The sequence below is a fragment of the Quercus suber genome, unplaced genomic scaffold (assembly GCF_002906115.3).
Source record: "Quercus suber isolate HL8 unplaced genomic scaffold, Cork oak 2.0 scaffold_558, whole genome shotgun sequence".
Lineage (NCBI taxonomy): Eukaryota > Viridiplantae > Streptophyta > Magnoliopsida > Fagales > Fagaceae > Quercus > Quercus suber.
The window spans coordinates 215,793-236,853 of NW_027070005.1; the positions used below are offsets into that span (position 1 = coordinate 215,793).

At 34.4% G+C, this 21,061-nt stretch overlaps 1 protein-coding gene and 2 non-coding genes across 3 annotated transcripts in view; 1 reads left to right on the plus strand and 2 right to left on the minus strand.

Moving 5' to 3' along the window:
- The window catches only part of LOC111999707 (cysteine synthase), a gene marked incomplete in the record, with an annotated part of 25,992 nt that extends 4,931 nt beyond the window's left edge, over nt 1-21,061 (plus strand). Inside the window, 3 exon segments of the mRNA XM_065764409.1 lie at nt 19,811-19,852; nt 19,938-20,018; nt 20,816-21,061. Of these exon segments, the coding sequence (XP_065620481.1) occupies nt 19,811-19,852; nt 19,938-20,018; nt 20,816-20,905 (213 nt within the window).
- On the minus strand, nt 339-496 carry LOC111999723 (U1 spliceosomal RNA). Its single transcript, XR_002881630.2, has one exon. It is a non-coding gene; the product is annotated as a U1 spliceosomal RNA (small nuclear RNA).
- On the minus strand, nt 5,310-5,470 carry LOC111999727 (U1 spliceosomal RNA). The gene has a single exon (XR_002881634.1). It is a non-coding gene; the product is annotated as a U1 spliceosomal RNA (small nuclear RNA).

The following is a 21,061-nucleotide window of genomic DNA, read 5'->3' on the forward strand; positions in this document are numbered from 1 at the left end:
ACCCTAACCCTAAACCCTATTACTTTAGTAATTTACTAATAACAATTAAGGGCACAAAAGAGAAATATAGAAATTTAAATCTAATCAAATTCCATGACACATAAAAATGAGAGACACTGTTCCACATCATTTTCACCACAAATCATAAATAATTAATTATTATAGATATGATAAAAAAGTAGTTTTCAATGCTCAAGTTTTTCCATAAAAATTCCATATTTTAGTGTGAGTAGATAAATCAACTCTTCTTCTTTTCTTGAGAAAGATCTATTCTTCTTCTTGATTGCATAAGAAGAAGAAACCAGTTTAAGAAGAAACCAGTTTAGCATATAGTATTGACAGGGGCCGCGCGAACGCAGGCCCCTCTACCACAAATTATGACATAGGCTCTACCACTTGGGTAGACCTTAGGCTAGTACCCCTCCTAAGTGCAATGGAGGTCACTAACCTAGGCCATGGCCTTTCTGATCACCCATTGACCCGTCCAGGTAAGTATGTTGGTCTGTCATGCTCACATCTTATTTATACACCAAGTTGACCCCTACTCTGACATAAATTAGTGATGTGGGATGAAAGATGGATTGGTGTAATGTAACACATTGAGGCAGTGAGGCATAACATTGTTGTCAACCAATTTAGGATTTTGGTTTGATCAAAACAATATTTTGGATGATCAAATATCAATCACTTTCCACCTTGGTGATAACTAACAATTTTGGAGGAATATTTGTGTTTGACAGAATAAGTCCTTCGTATACTATGCTTCTTATTATATATCTGTAAGTGTATCCATTCATATGCATGAGACTACAAACTAGTTTTCATGAAATCAAGACACCCAAGTGTCCAAGACTCAAGTACCCGCCACAAGCACACCAAGTGTTCATGTGATAATCATTTTTGTGATAGCAAGACTCCAAGAGTCCAATTGTCCCATAAGCACTCCCAAGTGTCCAAGTATTCTAGAAAGTTCAAAATAAGTGTCCAATTGCCTCCACAAGCAATCTTCCACAAAGTTCAAAGTCCAAGTGTGCAATTGCCTCCAACAATTCACTATAGAAGAGCTTTAAAGAAGCAGTTTTGTGGCACAAGCCTAGAGAATCTAGAAAAGACTTCTAGCCTTCTACCATTGATACCCCTTCTACTCTTGAGAAAACTTCACTCTGATTTGTTGATAAGGAATATTTCTACAAAGTACTCGTTACATACATGCGCACCCATCACCTACATGCTCATTCATTACATATACGCCCATTCGTCACCTACATGCTAATTAATTAATGGGAATATTTTCATCAGTCAGCTTTACTAGTCAGCTTTACCAGTCAGCTTCACTAGTCAGCTTCAGAGAACAGAAACCACAAGCTTGACTTGTCTAATGAGCTTAACTCATCTGAATTGGTTAACTCGTTCATTTGTTCCACTTCACAACTATTCCGTCATCTCTAAACACGGAAGAGTAAGGACATCTACTTGAAGCTAATCATCCTACTATGCCTAAGCGTAAAAACCGTTGCGCAAGACCCTCCTAAAATTTCGCAACTGCCAAGTATGGGAATACTAAACCCAATAATCTCAGTGCCGTTAGCCCATGTCTTCACTATGCTAATGCCTACAATTAAGCAAAAGTGGTTACTTCACCCCTATATAAGCACCAAGATACCACAGTCTCAAGGTACATGAATACACAATTCTCAAAACTTTTTGAGTTCGTTGAGATCACTGTGAGTTTCTAACTTAACCTTAGGAATGTCTTTAGCTGGTACCACACCAATGCACTCTGAAAGTATTTTCACTCTTTAAGATTTTCTAACTTTTCAGGTTTTCTAACGACTGTGAGTTTGGACGATTGACTTACTGACGATTTCGTGCATCATCATTTGTAAATTGTATTTCCGGCTAATATCACCAAGTGTAATACTTTTCAAAATATTAATGCAAGTACATACATTTCAAGTGGAAAAACTTTCAAGTAACATTATTTTTATGGGAAATGTTAACAATGTTCTAAGGGTATTGGTTTATGAACTATTTTTATAAATATTTTATGAAAAAATGATAAAGCAATTAATTTTGCTGACAACTTTTTTATATTTCTCATAAAAGTAATGTCAATAACTTTCCTGATATGGTTTATTAACAATTGCTCTAAGGGCACTCGTTAACATGACCCTATTTTTATAACAATAATTACTTTGGTTTATTATCTAATCCTTACCATTATTAATATTTTGAATGCATATTTATTCAAAGTCGATTATCTAGTTGTCCTTTACATTCTTCGCTCCTTTTGAGACTTATATATATATATATATATATTTGTGTGTTTATATATTTTTAATTATGGGATCATATGTACTTAATCCATGTGAATTGGGTTAGGTTGGGTTCTACAAGGCATGAAATATTTAAGTCCAATCCAATTGACCCAATCTAACACATGGGAGGATTAGGTTGGTTTTTACTTTTTACTTGAGAATTTATCAACCCGACAAGATCTAGTTAGATTGAAAATATCTTCCAACTCAACCCAACCCAACTCATGTGTGCCCCTATTTTGCTAGCTCTAGTTCCATGAGCTAGAATGTAATCTCTGAAATGGAACTATTTTGTTCTTGGCCACTAATTTTCTATTTAAGGATCCCACCCTATCCTATTCAAATTTGAGTTGTTAAAATTGTCAATCCATACCCAACTCATACTATTGATAGTTTTAAATATTCACATTTTAAAATTTTATTCATAATTTAATTGTTACAAAGTATTAATATATTTTGTATTTTGAGATTTTATTAAGATTTTAATTCAATGTATTTTGGTAGTCTAAAAATTAATTGTGATAAAATTAAAATATTATTCGTGAACTGTGTTAGAAAAATTCAAATCGTTAGATAGAAAAGTGGAGCATTTACATTGTTATCCCTAAAATAGGATAAAAGCCTAATATAGGTTCTAAACCAAATAAAAATAATGACATTGGCATCCTTACCTTTATTTAAAATAACTTTTTGCTATTTCTCCTAAAACTCAATTAAAATTATTATTTTTTGCATTTTTTTAACATAAATTTATTATTATTGCAATTTTTAGGAACATATTATTTTTTATTTAGTAAGTAAGTATTTCTATAGAAAATGTTTCTTTTCAAAATTAGTTTATAGAGAAACTTTTTAAACTTATCTTATATCTTTTTATTGTGTGTGAATTTTGAAAATCTAACTACTGGATTGCATATTTTTTTTAATGTTCTTAACACATGTCAAATTTAATTCAAATAAGAAGTTATTTACTATTCAAACAATAAACTTATATTTTATGCATAATTTTATACCACAAAAACTTAAAATTTAAACATTTAATTGATGACATATTTATTTATCTTTGGTATTTCTTGAATTTTTGCAAGCATAGTGGATATGATAAAAACATGCAATCTAATAATTAAATTTTCAAATTCACATTCAATAAAAAGATATGTGAGGAGTTTGGAGGAATTCTCTAGAGAGAGAAACCTTTTCCATTTCTAACCATCTAAAACAGTTTTTTTTTTTTTTTTTTTTTTTTTTTTTTTTTTTTTTAATTTTATAGTTGGTGTTTGTGTTTTGAAAAGTAAAGAAAAAGTATGTGATTTGAAAATGAAAATAAATACAACTAGCCTCCTGTACAAATTCATCTATTGTACACGATTTTATCAACATATTGTACATGGTATACCTATATATTAGATACAAAGAATTGAAGTAGTTGTTTATCAATTATTATAAATTGCAACAACAACAACAACAACAACCAAAAAAAAAAAAAAAATTTGGCCATGAAGCTTCTATCAAAAGTTACTGCACACGTACATTTTTTTCATTTCTTTTAATTATGGATTATTTAGAGAAATTGGGCCTGTGATTTCTCAATTTAATTGATTGTGTGTGGATGTATGATGAGTCCCAAGTTGGATATATACTAGGTTGAACTAGGTTTTATTAACTCCTACAAGAAGCTTCAATTGTAACTAGTTCTTTTGAGGTGTAATGCAGATGTGGTTAGCACTTTTCCTTGATATGTTACATATATGGTATTAGAGTCGATCTGGTAACCCTACATGGTCTCAAAGACACTATATCCCACAAAATAAGCCCTAAAAAGGACGACTCAATTGTGACTAGTACTTTTGACAAATAGCGTGTTGAGATTTGGATCTTCAATCTTCACTCCCTATTGGTGGAATGTTTTAATTTCCAGTTGTTATCCTTGCTTAAATCAGAGTTGTACCCACTATAAATCCATGAGTTGTTAAAGATCATTCGGGATTTAGCTTCTTATTTTGACAAAATTTATTTTCATGTACTTCATCAGTAATGTAATAATGCTACAAGTATGTTAATTTAGTATTGAATTATATAGATACTCTCATTCTTAAACCGTGATTTTTTTTTTTCATACTTTGGCACCCAAACATAAGATCCTGACTTCGTCCTTATTAACAAATAGGGTATTAATTAATTTCACTGCAACACCACTTATTCACTGCAACACTAGCAACCAAGAGAAACTTTTACAAAGTTGAAGAAATCATTCATTAAATCAGAGTTGTACCCGCTATAAATCCATAAGTTGTTAAAGATCATTCGGGATTTGGCTTCTTATTTTGACAAAATTTCTTTTCATGCACTTCTTCAATAATGTAATAATGCTACAAGTATGTTAATTTAGTATTGAATTATATAGATATTCTCATTCTTAAACCGTGATTTTTTTTTTCATACTTTGGCACCCCAAACATAAGATCTTGACTTCGTCCTTATTAACAAATAGGGTATTATTTAATTTCACTGCAACGCCACTTATTCACTACTTATTCACTGCAACACTACCAATGAAGAGAAATATTTACAAAGTTGAAGAAATCATTCATTAAAGAGAGACTCTTTTCTTGTCTTTTTTTGATAATCCATTAAAGAGAGACTTGAAATGCTTCAAACCGACACACAAAACTTGAAAATTAAAACTCAAACAATAATAAACCCAATGAGTAATACATAAACAGAAAGCTAAAAACCCAATGTAGAAGTTGAAGATATCAGGAACCCAAAAGACCCAAGTAAAATGCTAAGAATGGATTTAACTTACTAATCATGGGACTTCGAAAATATTTAAATTTCTATAAATTTCCACTATTTTGAGATATCTGGCATCTCTAACAGAATTAGAGATTTGAAAAGACAAAGTACATATATCAATATTGAAGAATAAGTTTCATAGTGCAAAATCACTTCAAATAAACAAATAAAAATAAAAATTAATGATTAGCTTGGCAGGGGCAGCGCTTGCTCAGCCCCCAGTGCAACAAATAATGACGTAGGCTCTTCCACTAGGGAAGACCTTAGGCTGGTACCCCTCCTTCATGTGCAATGGAGGCTACCATCCTAGGACATGGGCCTTATGGTTCACCCATTGACCCCGTCCAGGTAAGTATGTCGATACGTGTTGCACGCTTTACTTAAATGCTATGCGCTTGCCTCTCCTCTTCCTTATTTATTTAGATGTGGGACTTGTGGTCATTGAAAAACGCAAACCCAACACAGACACTAATATAATGCCATTGCCAACCATTCAAGACTATGAAAGTCCTTTTTGTCTGTTTTATTTTTTGGTGCTAAGAAAGTGAATTTATTAAGATGGTCCCTCTCTACAGTAACTTTTACGTAAAAATTTCCCAACCTCTACCATTCTTACCTTTATAGAATATGTTGTTTTGTTAAAAGGTATGAGGCCCAATAATATATATCCGCAATGAAAGTGACACTCGTGCACTCGATGAACATCAAAATTTTTTTTTTTTTTAATTGAACGCTACCAATGCTATTATAAGTCTAACCTCAATTTAGTGGATATTGATTGCTTGATCTGATGTTATGTTGAATTTACCATATAGTCATCTATCTATATATGATTTCAAATGCTCGTATTTGATAGTTTATGAAGACTGAAAGATCTCATTGAATCAGAAGTTTACACCTTAAAATGAAGACTGATAAGAAGCTAACAATCACATTGTTTTATAGGTGTTTTTGTCACCACCAATGTTGACACCACTGTTGTCAGCACCAAAACCTGTTGATATCACCTCTATTGCCACCAGCCCACCACCACTATCGTTGTTATTGTTGCCTTCCCTTGGCTTGCAGCTATTGACACAACCACTATTGCCAATTGTCATCATCATCAAACTGATAGGATTGAAATTTCCATCCATTTGAAATCTCATCATTTAGTAGACACTAACTATTGTTGCACATGCTAAGTTACACATTACTGAATATACTACACTTGAATTATTGTTTTCAAACAATATTTCACAATCATAACTAAAATCATATTTTGAAAACACAATTATTGTTACACATGCTAAGGTTTTTTTTTTTAATGAACATTGCACACATTGAATTACATGTTATCATTTACACTTCAGTTGAAATTTTGTTGTAAAACATGATTTCACAATTATAAGTGAAACCATGTTTTGAACACACGATTTTAGTTGTATCCCCATACACATTGTATAATTAGTTAAGTACCACCACTCTTTAGCATATTCACTTAGTTTTTTCCTAGTTTTGTATCTACTTTTACCAACTCTAAATTGTTGGTCTTTTAGCTTAGAGAATTTAGGGCAGTCCAGGACATGTTTGAGAGGTTGTTCAAGACTTGAACTAGTTTGAAAGGTTATTCGTGACCAAGGTCTAGTTTATTGCAAGCAGTCTAAGGATCTAACGATTCTTGCCTCCGTTACCAAAGTTTTAAGAGAACCAAATATAATAATGATCATGTATTTGTCCTTTTTATTATTTTTGGGGATCTTTCTGTTCTTGTCTCTGTCACCAAAGTTCTATTTTAAATCTCAACTATAACCTTAACAATATTGAGGGAAGTTCAATGGTGAGAAATTGAGAACTCCCACGCAAGTATAAGCTTATACGTATTCAGTAGTTTATGTAGGTCTACATCTTTACCACTCATAACTAACCGTGTGGCGAGTTGTGACAAAAATTGCATTATTTTTTATAGTCCAAATATTTGTCATAATTGGTGGTCTAGCAAAATGAAACCAGACATTTTTTTTAAGGACATTTTTTTTAATGGCATAAATCATTTATGATAAAACTTTTTTTCCTTTTCTTTTTGCTGAATTTAAAAAAAAAAAAAAAATTACAACAAGGTTGACCCAAGATTTCTTGCAATCTTGGAAGAGATTTTCTGACGAAACATAAATTTGATTCTTCATACTTGCTGGTTGCAATCTTAGGAAAAGACATTGTAATGTAACATATGATCATATATTGACAGACGATTTAAATCATGCACTTTAGTCCAAGATTTCAAACAATCTTCTTTCTCTTTTTTTGTTTTTTGTTTTTTGTTTTTGTTTTTTTTTTTTTTTGAGGAGGAGATTTCATGCAATCTTGGAAGAAATCTTCTGATGAAAGACAAATTTGACTCTTCATACATGGAATCTTAGGAAAAGATATTATAATCAATGAACCATTAATTGAAGAATGATTTAAACTTCATGAACATGACAATTGACATATTAACAGCGATGGGTATATTAAAACTTGGGGTTGTTATTAAGATTATGTGGCATACCATTCAAAGGAGCAAATGGCCAAGGCTGGCATTAGCCTTAGGTCACTTAGTTCATTGGCTAGGACTTCTATTAGAAAAATGTCTTAAAATTGTGGGTCAATAATTACTTTCACTAAAAAGAAAAAAGAAAAAAAAACATATATAGATAGTGCACTCTTTCCCTTACCTCCAAAAAGACTCCCAAATTTTTAAATCAATAAATTCAACCCGATTGAAGTCTTAAAGATTTTTACAATAATAATAATAATAATAATGGTCAATGTGCCGAATTATTAGTGATTATCTTTCTTATAACAACTTGAGATTTCAGTTTTTGTAATTTAGTTTTTCACACAAAATATTGTCAATATTAGGTAGCCAATACCCAACTACACATCAAACAATCTCTCTCTCTCTCTCTCCGCCAAAATCAATTCTAAAAATTAGATTCCAGCTATCCATAAATTAAAACCCATTCTAAAAAATAATAATAAATCTCCGACTCCTTTATTAAATTTTACTCTTGAACCATGATATTTGATTTTCTATATAAAATTAATCTTGGTTTGGAAAGTATTAATTTATCAAGTTGTGTTAAGGCTATCCGGTGATTCTATTGTTAAGAAAAGTTGCAATAATGGCTTTGTTATATAATTCATATTATAATTTTACATTTTAGATAGTGTTTATCTTATTTTAAATTCTTTTTAATTATAATTTCCTAATATGAAAATATCACTTCGAATGTGAAAAACTAGAGAGAGAGAGAGAGAGAGAGAAGTTGAATCTCAAGCAAGATACTGTGATAAATTTGTTACTAGCAATTTAAAAGATAATAAAGTATATAGATGAAACCTTACAAATGATTTTTAAAAATATTCATTAAAAAGACCTTGAATTATATTGGTACAAGGAAAAAGTTCCAGATTTCCCGGTTCTATTAGTATGAATAAGTCACCCCCTTAGAAAATAACAATATGTGATACTTAATTAGTAAACTAAACCAGACATATTGTAACTTTATAAGAATGTCATTTAGATTAATTGGTTTGAAGAGTATCAGTAGGTAACACATTTTGCAGATATCAGTTTGGAGTGCTATCAGTAAATTTCAAGGACGGCAGGCCAAAATTGTTAGTGTTGTAGAAGGCTAAGTTTATTATGGCTTAAGTTTCACTGTTGAGGCGCGTCAGTGATTCATTAGCATTGCTATTAAATATAAATGTAACAGTTCTGTTTGATAACTGTACTTTCTGTTGTTATTGGACAATAAGGTTGATAAAAGAAATAGCTATATATCTTCTGGAACTGTTCTATTTAGTAAATTTGCACAAGCTTTTCTACCTGCTAAGCATGCAGGCTTTAGTGTGAATGGAAGCTGCCCTACATGTGGAGCTCGAGTGACACTAAGCTGGTTTGATCAGGCTTTTTGAGGACTGAAGGTGGATGTTTAGCCAGCTTTCATTATACACCTCTTAAGAAATTGCCAAAGGAAATTTTATTTAGTTTAAACTTTATGTAAAAAATTAATTGGTAGTGATGAATAATGTGTGATTCAGGGATGTAGTTTATTTGTGGTTGCTTTTGATGAGTTCAGTTACCATTCACTGCACCCAACTATCTGCTTGAAACTGATAATGGGAAAGCATCATATGTATTTTGGTGTTTATTTTTATGGAATTCTAAAATCATTATTCTAAAGTTAAGGGAGTTTAATTTCTTGAGCTAAAAAATTGGCTTGGGTCCTAGCTTGAGCTGATCAAACTAGCTTGAGATAGGATGGAAAAAATCCTTTTCTATAATTGGCATAGAAGTTGCACAAGTTTTAATAACCACATGTATAGTTGACTAACATGTGATATCATAGGCAAGCATCTTATCCAAGGAATTGGAGCTGGTATAATACCTACTGTTCTGGATATGAAGCTGCTTGATGAAGTTATTCAAGTCAGTCCGGAAACCATATTATTTTCCTTCACCTTGATTTCACATGTGAAATTATGTACTTCTGCTATAGTTAAAGTGTTGCATATTGAGTGAAAAGCATGAGCATAGTCAGAATACATTGTAATTATGGGTATGCAAGTAGAGTTGTCTTTGCAATGGACGTATAACTCATTTATCACCTTTGGAACATTATTTTATCATTATAGATGATTGAATTTTGGAAGGCAGATAAGTAGGCTCAACAAAAGGACATTAAGGACTAGATTTGTGAAAGTTTTGCCTAGAATAGTCTTTTATGTAATTTTATCAGTCTTAGAGGGTTGTTTATTTTAGGATTTTATTTTTTATTTTAGTCCTTTATAGGTGTAAAGTTCATTCTTGTTATACTTGGTTTAAGGGCATTTCATCTTGATGAGAGTCAGCTTTGTGGGGCTTATAATAGGTCTTTTTTCTTTATAGGCGAAAAGCACATTTTAGTCCCTACGTTTTTAGGCGATTCCCATTTTAGTTTCTACATTTTATTTTTACCATTTTTAGTCCCTGCCGTTACTCATTTAACAGAAATATCCTACGTGGCAAACGATCCAACAGTAAATACTGACGTGTCTATTAAAATAATATTTAAAAAAATATTTGCATTTTTAAAAATGCCACGTCAGCAATTTAATTTTTAAAAAAAGCCACATCAGATAAAAATAATATAAAAATTTCTAACCTGATTATTTTTTAAAAAAAGAAAATAAATTAGTTAAATTAATTTTTTTTCTTTTTTTTTGGAAGAACATGAAGAATGTGTCAGGAGCATGTTTCCCATTCCTCTTTCTCATTTCTTTTTCTTTATTTCTCCTCTCTTCTCTATGGGTTGAGATTGGCTTTTTAATTCTTCACACTGATATTTTTCTTTCCTCTTCTTTCACATTTGTCGAAAGCTTTTTTTATTTGGGTTTGAGATCAGCATTTCAAACGGTGTGGGGCTGGGATTGATGGCTTTTGTGGTGGTGTCCCTCTCCTGTGCACGTACACGATGAAGCCACCACCAGTGGCCGCCGGCCTCTCTCTCTTCTATTTATTTCTCTTTTTCGATTTTTTTTTTTTTCCTTCTTGTGTGTCTGATGGTGTTTGTGTTTTGGTTTTGGGATGGATTTTGTGGTTGTTTTGATGTCTCAGGTGGTGGTGGGTTTCGGTGCTTGCTGGGTCAGTTTGGTGGTGAGATTTGGTGCTTGCTAGGTTTGTTTGGTGGCTGGGTTTCGTGATGGTCTTTTTGGTAGTTGGGTTTCATTGGTAGCCGGGTTTTGGTGGTGGCTGGGTTCTGTTCGAGGTGGTGGTGGTCATGCCTTTGGGTTTTTTTTGGGTGTTTGGTGATTTTTTGTTTAGGTGTTTGGTTAGTTAGGTATTGGGTTTGGGTTTGAATTGCTCGACAGTGGGTGGTTTGATTTCTGGGTTTGTGGTGTATGTTGATTTATGGGTTTGTGGTGTATGTTGTCTGAATCCAAATTGACTACTCATTTGGAGAAGATTTCAAATCTAGAGTAGAATCAGGTGTACGCTTTCTCTAAGATCTTATTCAGGCTTCGCTGGGTTTGGTTGTGTATGGAGGCCGAAAATCTAGGTTTGAGTTTTGTGTTTTTTGTGTTTGGTTTCAAAGCATAAGAAAATCTTTTTGAATGTTTGTGTTTTGTAAATTTTTATGGGCATATATTTTTATTTTGTAAATCGGAATCTGAGTGATTTTATGGTTTTGGTTGCTAAGAAAATGCAAGAAAAGAAAAGTAAATTTTTAATTTTTAATTTTCTAGGCAAGCTTAGTTGGGGAAGAAAAATGAAAAACACGTTCTTCATGTTCTTCCAAAAAAAAGGAAAAAAAATTAATTTAACTAATTTCTTTTTTTTTTTTTAAATAATTAGGTTAGAAATTTTTATATTATTTTTATCTAATGTGGTTTTTTAAAAAAATTAAATTGCTAACGTGGCATTTTTAAAAATGCAAATATTTTTTTTAATATTATTTTAATAGACATGTCAGCATTTACTGTTGGACCGTTTGCCACATAGGATATTTCTGTTAAATGAGTAACAGTAGAGACCAAAATGGGAAGTGTTTTTCAGACTAAGGACTAAAAATGGTAAAAATAAAATATAGAGACTAAAATGAGAATCGCCTGAAAATGTAGGGACTAAAATGTGCTTTTTGCCTTCTTTATATCATCTAAAGAATCGATTCTTTTGGGCTATTTCATGAATTATATTTTTAGAAATGAATAAATTACCCATCACGCTTGCTTCAGGTTCAGTATGAGAATGAAAATGGTTCTGGAAGACCTTGTTTATTTTTGTTATTGTTTCTGTGGGGCTTGTGGGCCTGGTAACCTCGGCCCACTTCACATCTGGCCTAGGGCCTATGCCGAGGAAGAAGTATTGTACGAAGATGATGTATGAAGGCCTAAGCTCTTAGAATCCCCGCCGAGGATATCCCTGTCCTTGGTAGACCGAGACTAACCCCAAGTGGTGGGGGGGGGGGGACGAGTTTAGGAGAGGTTGTCACATCTACAATAAATGGGCTCACCTAACCCCCTGGCCATATTAATGGAGATGTGACTCCTGGACTGGATAACCTTAGTCAGTGTAAATCACTTGAGTACTGATAGTACAGCTGATGGGATGGACGGTCAGAAGGAAAGCACATGGATGATCAACAGATGGAAGAAAGAGAAGAAGGAGCGAGGGCTATATAAGAAGAACAAAACAGAACAGAAAGAGGGGGAGAAAGAAAAAAGAAAAAGGGAAAGGGAGGAAGCTCCTCGGATGAGTGTCGAGGAGCGACCTTAAGGAGCTGCCTGGATGCCTCGACCTCCAATGGTTGGAATTTTCGCTTTTAGAGTTGCCTGTCTGTTAGAGCCTAATTCTTTATCTCACTCTCTAAAAATGTATTGTTTGGGCTTGTTGGGCTAGATACTCATTCTTTTTCTGGGTCCAATCCAAATTGAGTCCCTACAATTGACGCCGTCTATCTGGAGAATTTGTGCATTAACAGGCGCAACGGACGATCGTTCCTAAATAGCTAGTTTATGGAAAGTTAACGAGGATGTGCCACAAAAAAAAAAAAAAACAATATATAAATAAATGAATAAATAAACTTTTGCAGAAAGGTAGAAGATTCAAAGGAAAAGAGATGAAGCATCGCATTATTTTATTAAATGAAAAAGAAATACAAGATACAAACAGAGGCTCAAACAGGCGTGTTTTAAAGCTAAGGCTACAAACAGAGGCCCAGACGGGCCTGACCTAAAGCTAACTAGAGGGAATGGGGCTGAGGCAGGCTTGTTTCAAGGCTACCAACAACTCCTGGGCCGGTGCGGTGGTGCCGGCGACAAGAGAGGAGCAGACGCATGGGCGCCTGACAACCCCCCCTCTTGACGTTCTCTTGATTCTCTCCCAGCCCCACCGCGACTGGCCGTTGGAGACGGCAACACCTGGGCACCAAACATGACATAATCTTGTGCGTCTCCTCTGGTAGGAATGCGCCCCGAAGAAGAGCGTTATATACTTCAGGGACCTTCCTCTTAGTCGCCTTGTACGACACTATCACGGTGACGCCCAAATTTTGCCACGTCGAAAGTTTGACACAAACTATTGCCACAGTGGCTCTCGGTCGAGGAAGGAGGGCCTTTAGCCTGTGTACTAAAACGAGGAGTTCATTAGTCATACATAGTGAAGGGGGTCAACCTCTTTAATGACCCATGGCCCCAATGTGTCACTTGGTTGGCATTAATTTCTAGAACACATTAAGTAAAGTTGTCTTTTTGATAGAGAAATTGGAGAGTTTGCTATATTTGAGATACATTTTTCTGATGGATGACCAGATCCAATCCAATCATGTTAAGTGGAAGGAGAGACCTGTCGTTGACCATTCATTTGGTGAAAATTGGATTGCCACAGGTTCGAATTCCCTTTGGTCAAATAAGTCGAAGTCATGGTAATACGGTGGAGTAGATATCTTGTCAGATCTATTTGAGATTTCACAAGATATATTAGAGAACTCCCCAAATCGGTTGAGATCTCCACCAAATATGGTGGAGATTTTGCTGGATCTACAAAGTTAAGCTACTAGAGACGAAGGCATTAGACGAGTTGGATTCATCGGGTTCTCAAATAGGAAACCCGCCACTAAAACCAAAATAGTTTGTTCCTATCATCGTTGACCTATCATCGACCAGAATAACACAAATTGGGCTATTTTTGGATCGAGTGACTTCTAGTTAGCCGGTTTTGTCAAGTTTGGGCATGGTTTGGACAACCCTACCTTTGATCACAGTATCATTCATTTTGGATAAATTTGTTTTCATTTTTAAATAGAATGTACAATTCCTTCAAATGTCAATTTTTTTATTACAATTTTTTTTACAATAAAGAAATTAAATTGATGAAATAAATTCCTCCAAGAACAAACTTAATGGCATGTTTGGATGTTTAAAAAAGGAGGGGAGTAGAGTAGAGGGAGGGAGAGTAATGCAATTACCTTGTTTGGAAGTTTTTTAAAGAATGAGGGGGAGGGGTTTGGAGGAGTTTGGAGGGGTTTGGACTCCCTCTAGCCCCCAATTTTAATTCCCCCAAATTGAAGAGAATTGGAGGGAGAGTAGAGTACATAAACTATTAACCAAGTAAATTACCTAATTTACCCTTATTATATTAACAAAATTATACAAGGGGAAGGGCTAATTACTCCCTTCCCCTTACTAATTTTAAAAACATTCAAATAAGGTGGAGGTGAATCATTCTCCTCTACTCTCCTCCCATTACTCCCTTCTCTCTACTCCCCTCTACTCTCCTCCCTCTCTAAACTTCCAAACAAGCCATAAGAGTATTAGCATTAGGTGTGCTAAATGCTAAATTTTTAGCGTTTAGCACATCAAATACTAAAAACCCATCATCATCAAATATTCCGAATGCCAAATAAATTTGGCATTTGCTATAGTACAATTCTATTATTGGCATTGTACGGACAAAATGCTATTTTTTTCTCTTTTTTATTCTTTTTTCTCTCTCCTCTCACCAGTCTCTCATATGGCTTCTGTCTCTTCCTCCCTCTGTTTCTCTCATTCTCACTCTCAGCGACCCAACCACCGGCCTCTCCCCATCTCCTGATCTCTACACTTTAGATTTCACACACACTCTCTCTCTGCAATGGGTTTTTGATTTGATTTGGACTTTTTCGAAGGCTTGTGATGGTGGGTTGCAATTTTGGGGGTGGTGGTGGATTTTCAGAGGTAGTGGGTTATGGATTTATGGTGGTGGGGTGAGGCTACTGTTGGAGAGAGAGAGAGAGAGAGAGAGAGAGAGAGAGAGAGAGAGAGAGAGAGAGAGAGAGAGAGAGAGAGAGAGAGAGAGAATTAAAAAAATGTAAAAAATAAGAGATGTGATGCAGAATGAATTATAAAATAATATATATGTTAAATTTAATAGTAAATAAAAACCTTAAACGTGTCAAATGTTAAAATTTGTAGAAGAGTGCTCTAATAATAAAGTAGCACAAATTATTCATACGAGGAACTCTAACTATGCTTTCTTGAAAATACATTGACACTAACAAAACAAAAAGAAGACCAATCGGCTTACCTTTTATTTTGAGTTGCTATAATGCAATTTATCGAGATGGGATTTTGGACCATGATGATCAGATGGTGAATTTTAGTAGGCACTGAACCACACCATAAAAGAGGCACAAAACACACACCCAAGGCAAAGGCCACCACCCCACAAAGTCACCTCAGCCTAGACGTTTCAACTTCATCCATCTCTGCACCTATCTCTTACCACTTCAATTCCCAAAGCCTAGCCCTTACCTACACCTTACAATCCAACCGGCTGTCTTTTTCTCCTTAATGACACTTATACCCTTCCTTTCCTTCAATGGCGTAACCTACCTTACATTACATTACAGTCAGTGTCTCTCTCTCTCTGTCATTCCCGAGATATCAACATTAAAAAGGAACAAATCACCATCATAGAACACAGCGCAAAAAGATATGGGCTGTTCGGTCTTTTTCCACAAACATAAATATTCACTCTACGTTCCCTAACGAAGACGACGAAACCCAAGCCTTTCCCTCTCACAGACTCAGCCGCTACCCGTCATGTTTTCAGAGATGTTCAGCACCAAAAACAATACGCATGTTAATCTCTCTCTCTCTCTCTCTCTCTCTCTCTCTCTCTCTCTGGTTGACCCTCTGTCTCCCTCTATAAATAGACAGATAGTACAAACACCATGCAAAAAGTAAGCCAAACCACACATAAACTCACTCTATATACCTGAAAGTCTTTCTTCTGTGAACCCTAAATACACTGGAATATCCAGAGNCTTCTTTTCCTTCTTTTTACTCAGGTTGATAGTAGTTGTGGTAGTAATGTCTCGGAGCCCAGCTACCGACCCAAGGCGTCGATCAGGAAAGTCATAAAAGGACGTTAAACGTAAATCTAGAATAGCATTAATTGAGTCCAAAATTGACCCATGGACATCCCTAATCAACGAAAGCTATTTTTTAGTACATAGAGTTATCCCACAAATCAAGAGGAATTAGAAAGGGGGAAATAAAAGGGTGGCTAAATTTATTAGTTATTTATGCATCATATATAGACCATGACAGTATAACCAAAAGTACAAAATGAGTGAATAAATAACCCACACAAGTAAACATCTCTTTTATTTACATTAAATTTGGCCTTTGCCATCCTTTATGGGATAAGTAAGGTTAAAGAATATAATTATCTTCTTTCTTTTTTACAATTTGACATGACCTTTTGTAAGTGAAGCAATTGCAACTTCACTTAGTCTATTTTTAACATCACTTTCATCATAGGATTGAATTTATTGATAGTAATTTTAGTGCAATACCTTAGTTTTTCCAATTAAATGTAAACATATAGTTGTATTGAATTCGATCATTCTTAAAAATAATACTATTGTTTATGTTTTGTTGGTCAATACAAGTATACATTTAAATTTAATTGAAGAACTTAATGAACTAAGGAATTTGGTAAATAAGTTATATCATTAATGAAATAGTTGGTCCACTAAAAAGGGATGAGCGTAGAGAGAACAATAGATTGACTTTAATTAAATTCTGTTTCATGGAGATTTGGGAAGTTCAAAATTAATGAACTTTGGCAAGAATCTGTTGGGATTTAATATCCAGTACTCACTTTTTTCTTTAATTTATTGCATGTATCAGAAAGATACCAATCTATCTCAAACTTAAGTCTAATCAAATCAAAGCATTACTACCACTTTTGTCAAAAAAAAAAAAAATCGAAGCATTACTTTCCAAAGTAAGAAAAAGGAAGAATGTGTCAAACTAAACATATAAAGGGCAATAGCATGTAGTTGAAGGAGACTAACCCATAATACATCGTACCTGAAGGTGGATCATGCATGAGTGCTCAGAGAGTCAGATGAAGGGTGGCGTGGGTTAACAAAATGGGAGAAACACCATGAAGACTCGCCATAAATGCAGGCAATCAAATAGGGAGCAAGAGAGTCTACGATAGGTGAGGTGCTATACATGCGTGATAAAGGGTTTGCGCTGACTATGATGCTAAAGTACTACTACTATTATGGTAGTAGTTATATATATGCATATATTTTATGTGTGTTGCGGATTATTCAAGGTGCCGCCACCTTTCAGCGCCCCCTCGTGAACCACAAAACCACCCTCCCCATATTCTGCTCCTTTGTTTATATCACCAAATTCGAGGCAGATTGGTGGACCTTTGTACTGATCTCTATTTGTGCGTGAATATCTTTCTCCATCTTCACTCATCAGTGTTATGTTAGTCAGAATACGACAATGTCCCTTAACATGGACTGTTTGGACGGAGGTGTAGGTATATTTAGGCCGAACAAGTATTTTTGATAGTAATACCAAATAATACAGAATTTTTTTTTTCACCCTTAACAATTCTCAATTATACATTTCGTCTCATAAATTATGAGAAATACACAATTAACTCAAAAGTTATAATTCAATTTCAATATTTCCATACCCTCTATTTTGATGTTAAATCTAACTCGATGTAGCATTAAAATACCAACTTACTTCTCTCTTTATAACAAACTGTAGATGGGCAAATTGATTTTTTAATACTAAATTTTTGTTAGACTTAACATTAAGATAGACAGCAGGAAGTAAGTGTTTTTTAAATTTTAATTTGGGAGATTGCTAGTATGTTTTGATACTTTAAGGAGCCTAGTGTAAAATAAAGTATAATTTAATGTGAAAAATCTATAATTTTACCTAACAATATTTCGTTCAATGTATATAGATGGCAAATTTGATATCTGAGCTGCCTGCCACATAACTTTGCGACTATATCGGCCGCGATTGTGAGTTTCAACATAAAGCTTGAGTGATGGGAATGAACTTTCTTAGCCATTGGACTAAATGGAGATTTTGTATACATTGGACTTGCGCCAAACTTCTCTAATGGAAGATTTTGTTAACATTGGACTTGTGCCAAACTTTTCTCAAGCCGTCAACTAAAGATATCTTCAAAAGACATTATATGGGCCTATGCTTTATACTAGGAAAACGATATGCTGACACCGAAGTACACAAATATGGGCCTATGCTTTTTTCTTTTCTTTTTTTTAATATTTTTTTTACTATAAAAAAATTATATTTTTATGCCAAGTGATAGAAGAAATTTCCTATATAATATTCTCCCACATACATAATGGTTTAACTCAGAGCCTTAACCTTTGAAAACAGGTAAAGGTCTTCAATTTTCATTGTTAAAAAATAAAGAAAAGAACATAAGGTTTTAGTTTTGAAACCAATTATAAACGCCTAAATTCACATTTAATTTTACAACATGCTTGGGTGTTACATATATAATTGGATTATAACACTTATAAATGGGACCATCATTGCTACTTGGTGGAAGAGTAACTTTGGAGCACTAGTCACAAGTTGTCACATAAACTTGTTGTGGATTCGGGTGTAAATTTAGATATGTCACTAAATTTTTCCTTCAGTTTTATTGGTTATTGTGGGGCCTGTGGGCCTGGTAACCTCGGCCCACTTCACATCTGGCCCAGGGCCCATGCCGAGGAAGAAGTATTGTACGAAGATGATGTATGAAGGCCTAAGCTCTTAGAATCCCCGCCGAGGATATCCCTATCCTCGGCAGACCGAGACTAACCCCAAGTGGTTGGGGGGGGGGGACGAGTTTAGGAGAGGTTGTTACCTCCACAATAAATGCGCTCACCTAACCCCTGGCCACATTAATGGAGATGTGGCTCTGGACTAGATAACCTTGGTCATGTAAATCACTTGAGTACTATATACAGCTGATGGGAGGACGTCAGAAGGAAAACACATGGATGATCAACAGATGGAAGAAAGAGAAGAAGGAGGGGGCTATATAAGAAGAACCAAAAAGAACAGAAAGAGGGGAGAAAAAAAAAGAAAAAGGAAAGGGAGGAAGCTCCTCGGATGAGTGCCGAGGAGCACCTTAAGGAGCGCCTGGATGCCTCAACCTCAATGGTTGGAATTTTGTTTTAGAGTTGTCTGTCTGTTAGGGCCTAATTCTTCATCCACTCTCTAAAAATGTATTGTTTGGGCTTGTTGGGTAGAACCATCTTTTTCTGGTCCAATCAAATTGAGTCCCTACAGTTTCTGTGAGTGAGAGAGGAAAATAAAATTTTTACAATCATGAAATGGGTCATTCTCTTAAATGAATATGTCACACTGCTCAGCTGAACTCAATATCTGCATTTTTAGTATAAAAAAACAGAAATGATTCTGGGGACCAATAAGGAATACACATACATGGATAAGTTTGAGCATACTGTTGTCTGAGTTCTTATGGAAATTGGTCTTTCTATTTTCTTGGAGTTTGTGAGGGCTTTAATAATCGTTTAGCGACTGATTAAATACATTTTACATTAAAAAAAAAAAAAAAAAAAAAAAAAAAAAAAAAAAAAAAAAAAAACCTACTTAGTTGGGCTTGGACATTCCCATTCAAAGTTAAAACAAAAGTTGCAAATCCTTGTGACAGTTACACGAACCTGTTACAGTGGAAGCAGAATAACTTTCTGTTTCAATCTTGTTGAAGCGTAGTGGCTATTACCGGCTATTGTTTACATGGCAACTCTCTGATCACTGGCATCTGCATATTCAGCCATAGATTTTATTTCACAGACTCAAAATGCTTTTAGTAACTTTTTCAGGTATCAAGTGAGGAAGCCATTGAAACTGCTAAACTGCTTGCCTTGAAAGAAGGTTTGCTGGTAGGATACTTACTAAAGGTAATGGCTCTATAAGAACTTTTTACATTTCGTTTCTATGCTGAACGTGGAAGCATGTATTTTGCAGGTTGGGATTTCATCTGGTGCTGCAGCTGCTGCTGCAATAAAAGTGGCAAAGAGGCCAGAAAATGCTGGAAAACTTATTGCTGTAAGTCCAAGTGCCTTCTTTAAATTGATATAGAATCTTTGTTGCACTTCATTATATGTATTATGTTATTGTGCTTAGCTTGATTTAACTAATTTCAAAATTTGCTCCAGAATCCCTCTAATTATGTCTCATACAACTCCTTTTATGATTTATATTTCTTCAATTTTCTCATCCTAACCCAGGAAGTAAATATTGTTCAAGGCTTCAAGCTCTACAGTACTTCTGCAAAGCTGCTGCTTGTGGGCTATAATAACATATTGATCAGTCCCCTTTGTCTTCATTTGTTTATATAAAATGGATCTTTAAAAATGAAATTTAAAATTGAAAAAAAAAAATTTGTGACACCCTAATGTTTTTTGAGTCCAATAATTTCAAAAAAAATCATTTGAAAAAATTTCAGAATAATTTGGCCCAGGTTTTAATACTGGTGTTCCTAGGAGTTACATAAGTATTGCATACCTGCTTAACTAACCTAGAATCGGATTTGATTCGTATTAAATGACCTACCTACTAAAAAGTAAAAAGTATAAATTCCTAAGTTGGCTTAAAACAAAGACCAGGTTGAGTCTGTATGGAAGTAAGGTTCAACATGGGTTTGGGCACTCCAAAAAACGATATATGCAATCCAGTTGTCAAACCTAAACTTGACCTTCTGCCACCCTTAACTCATTTTTCCATTGCAATTATGTGTAGGATTGTATCAAATGCAAAGACGGCTTAGAGTTAGAGCTGTACTAGTCTGTGTATTCCAAACTCAAGTCCATTAACTATTCTGTTTGATTTTGTTTTGAATACAGGTTATCTTTCCCAGCTTTGGAGAGCGTTATCTGTCTACTGCACTCTTTGATTCCATTAGGCATGAGGCAGAAAATATGAAATATGACTGATTGTTTCTGAATCTCAGAAACTGCTTTATGTATGTTATGCAATCTACATATTTGAAATAATGAGAACTTCCTAGGTCTGTTTGCTGTATGATCAATAGCTTGACTAATAAAAGTTTGATAGATTGACTTGATAGCCTCAATCTTCAAATTTTCTAA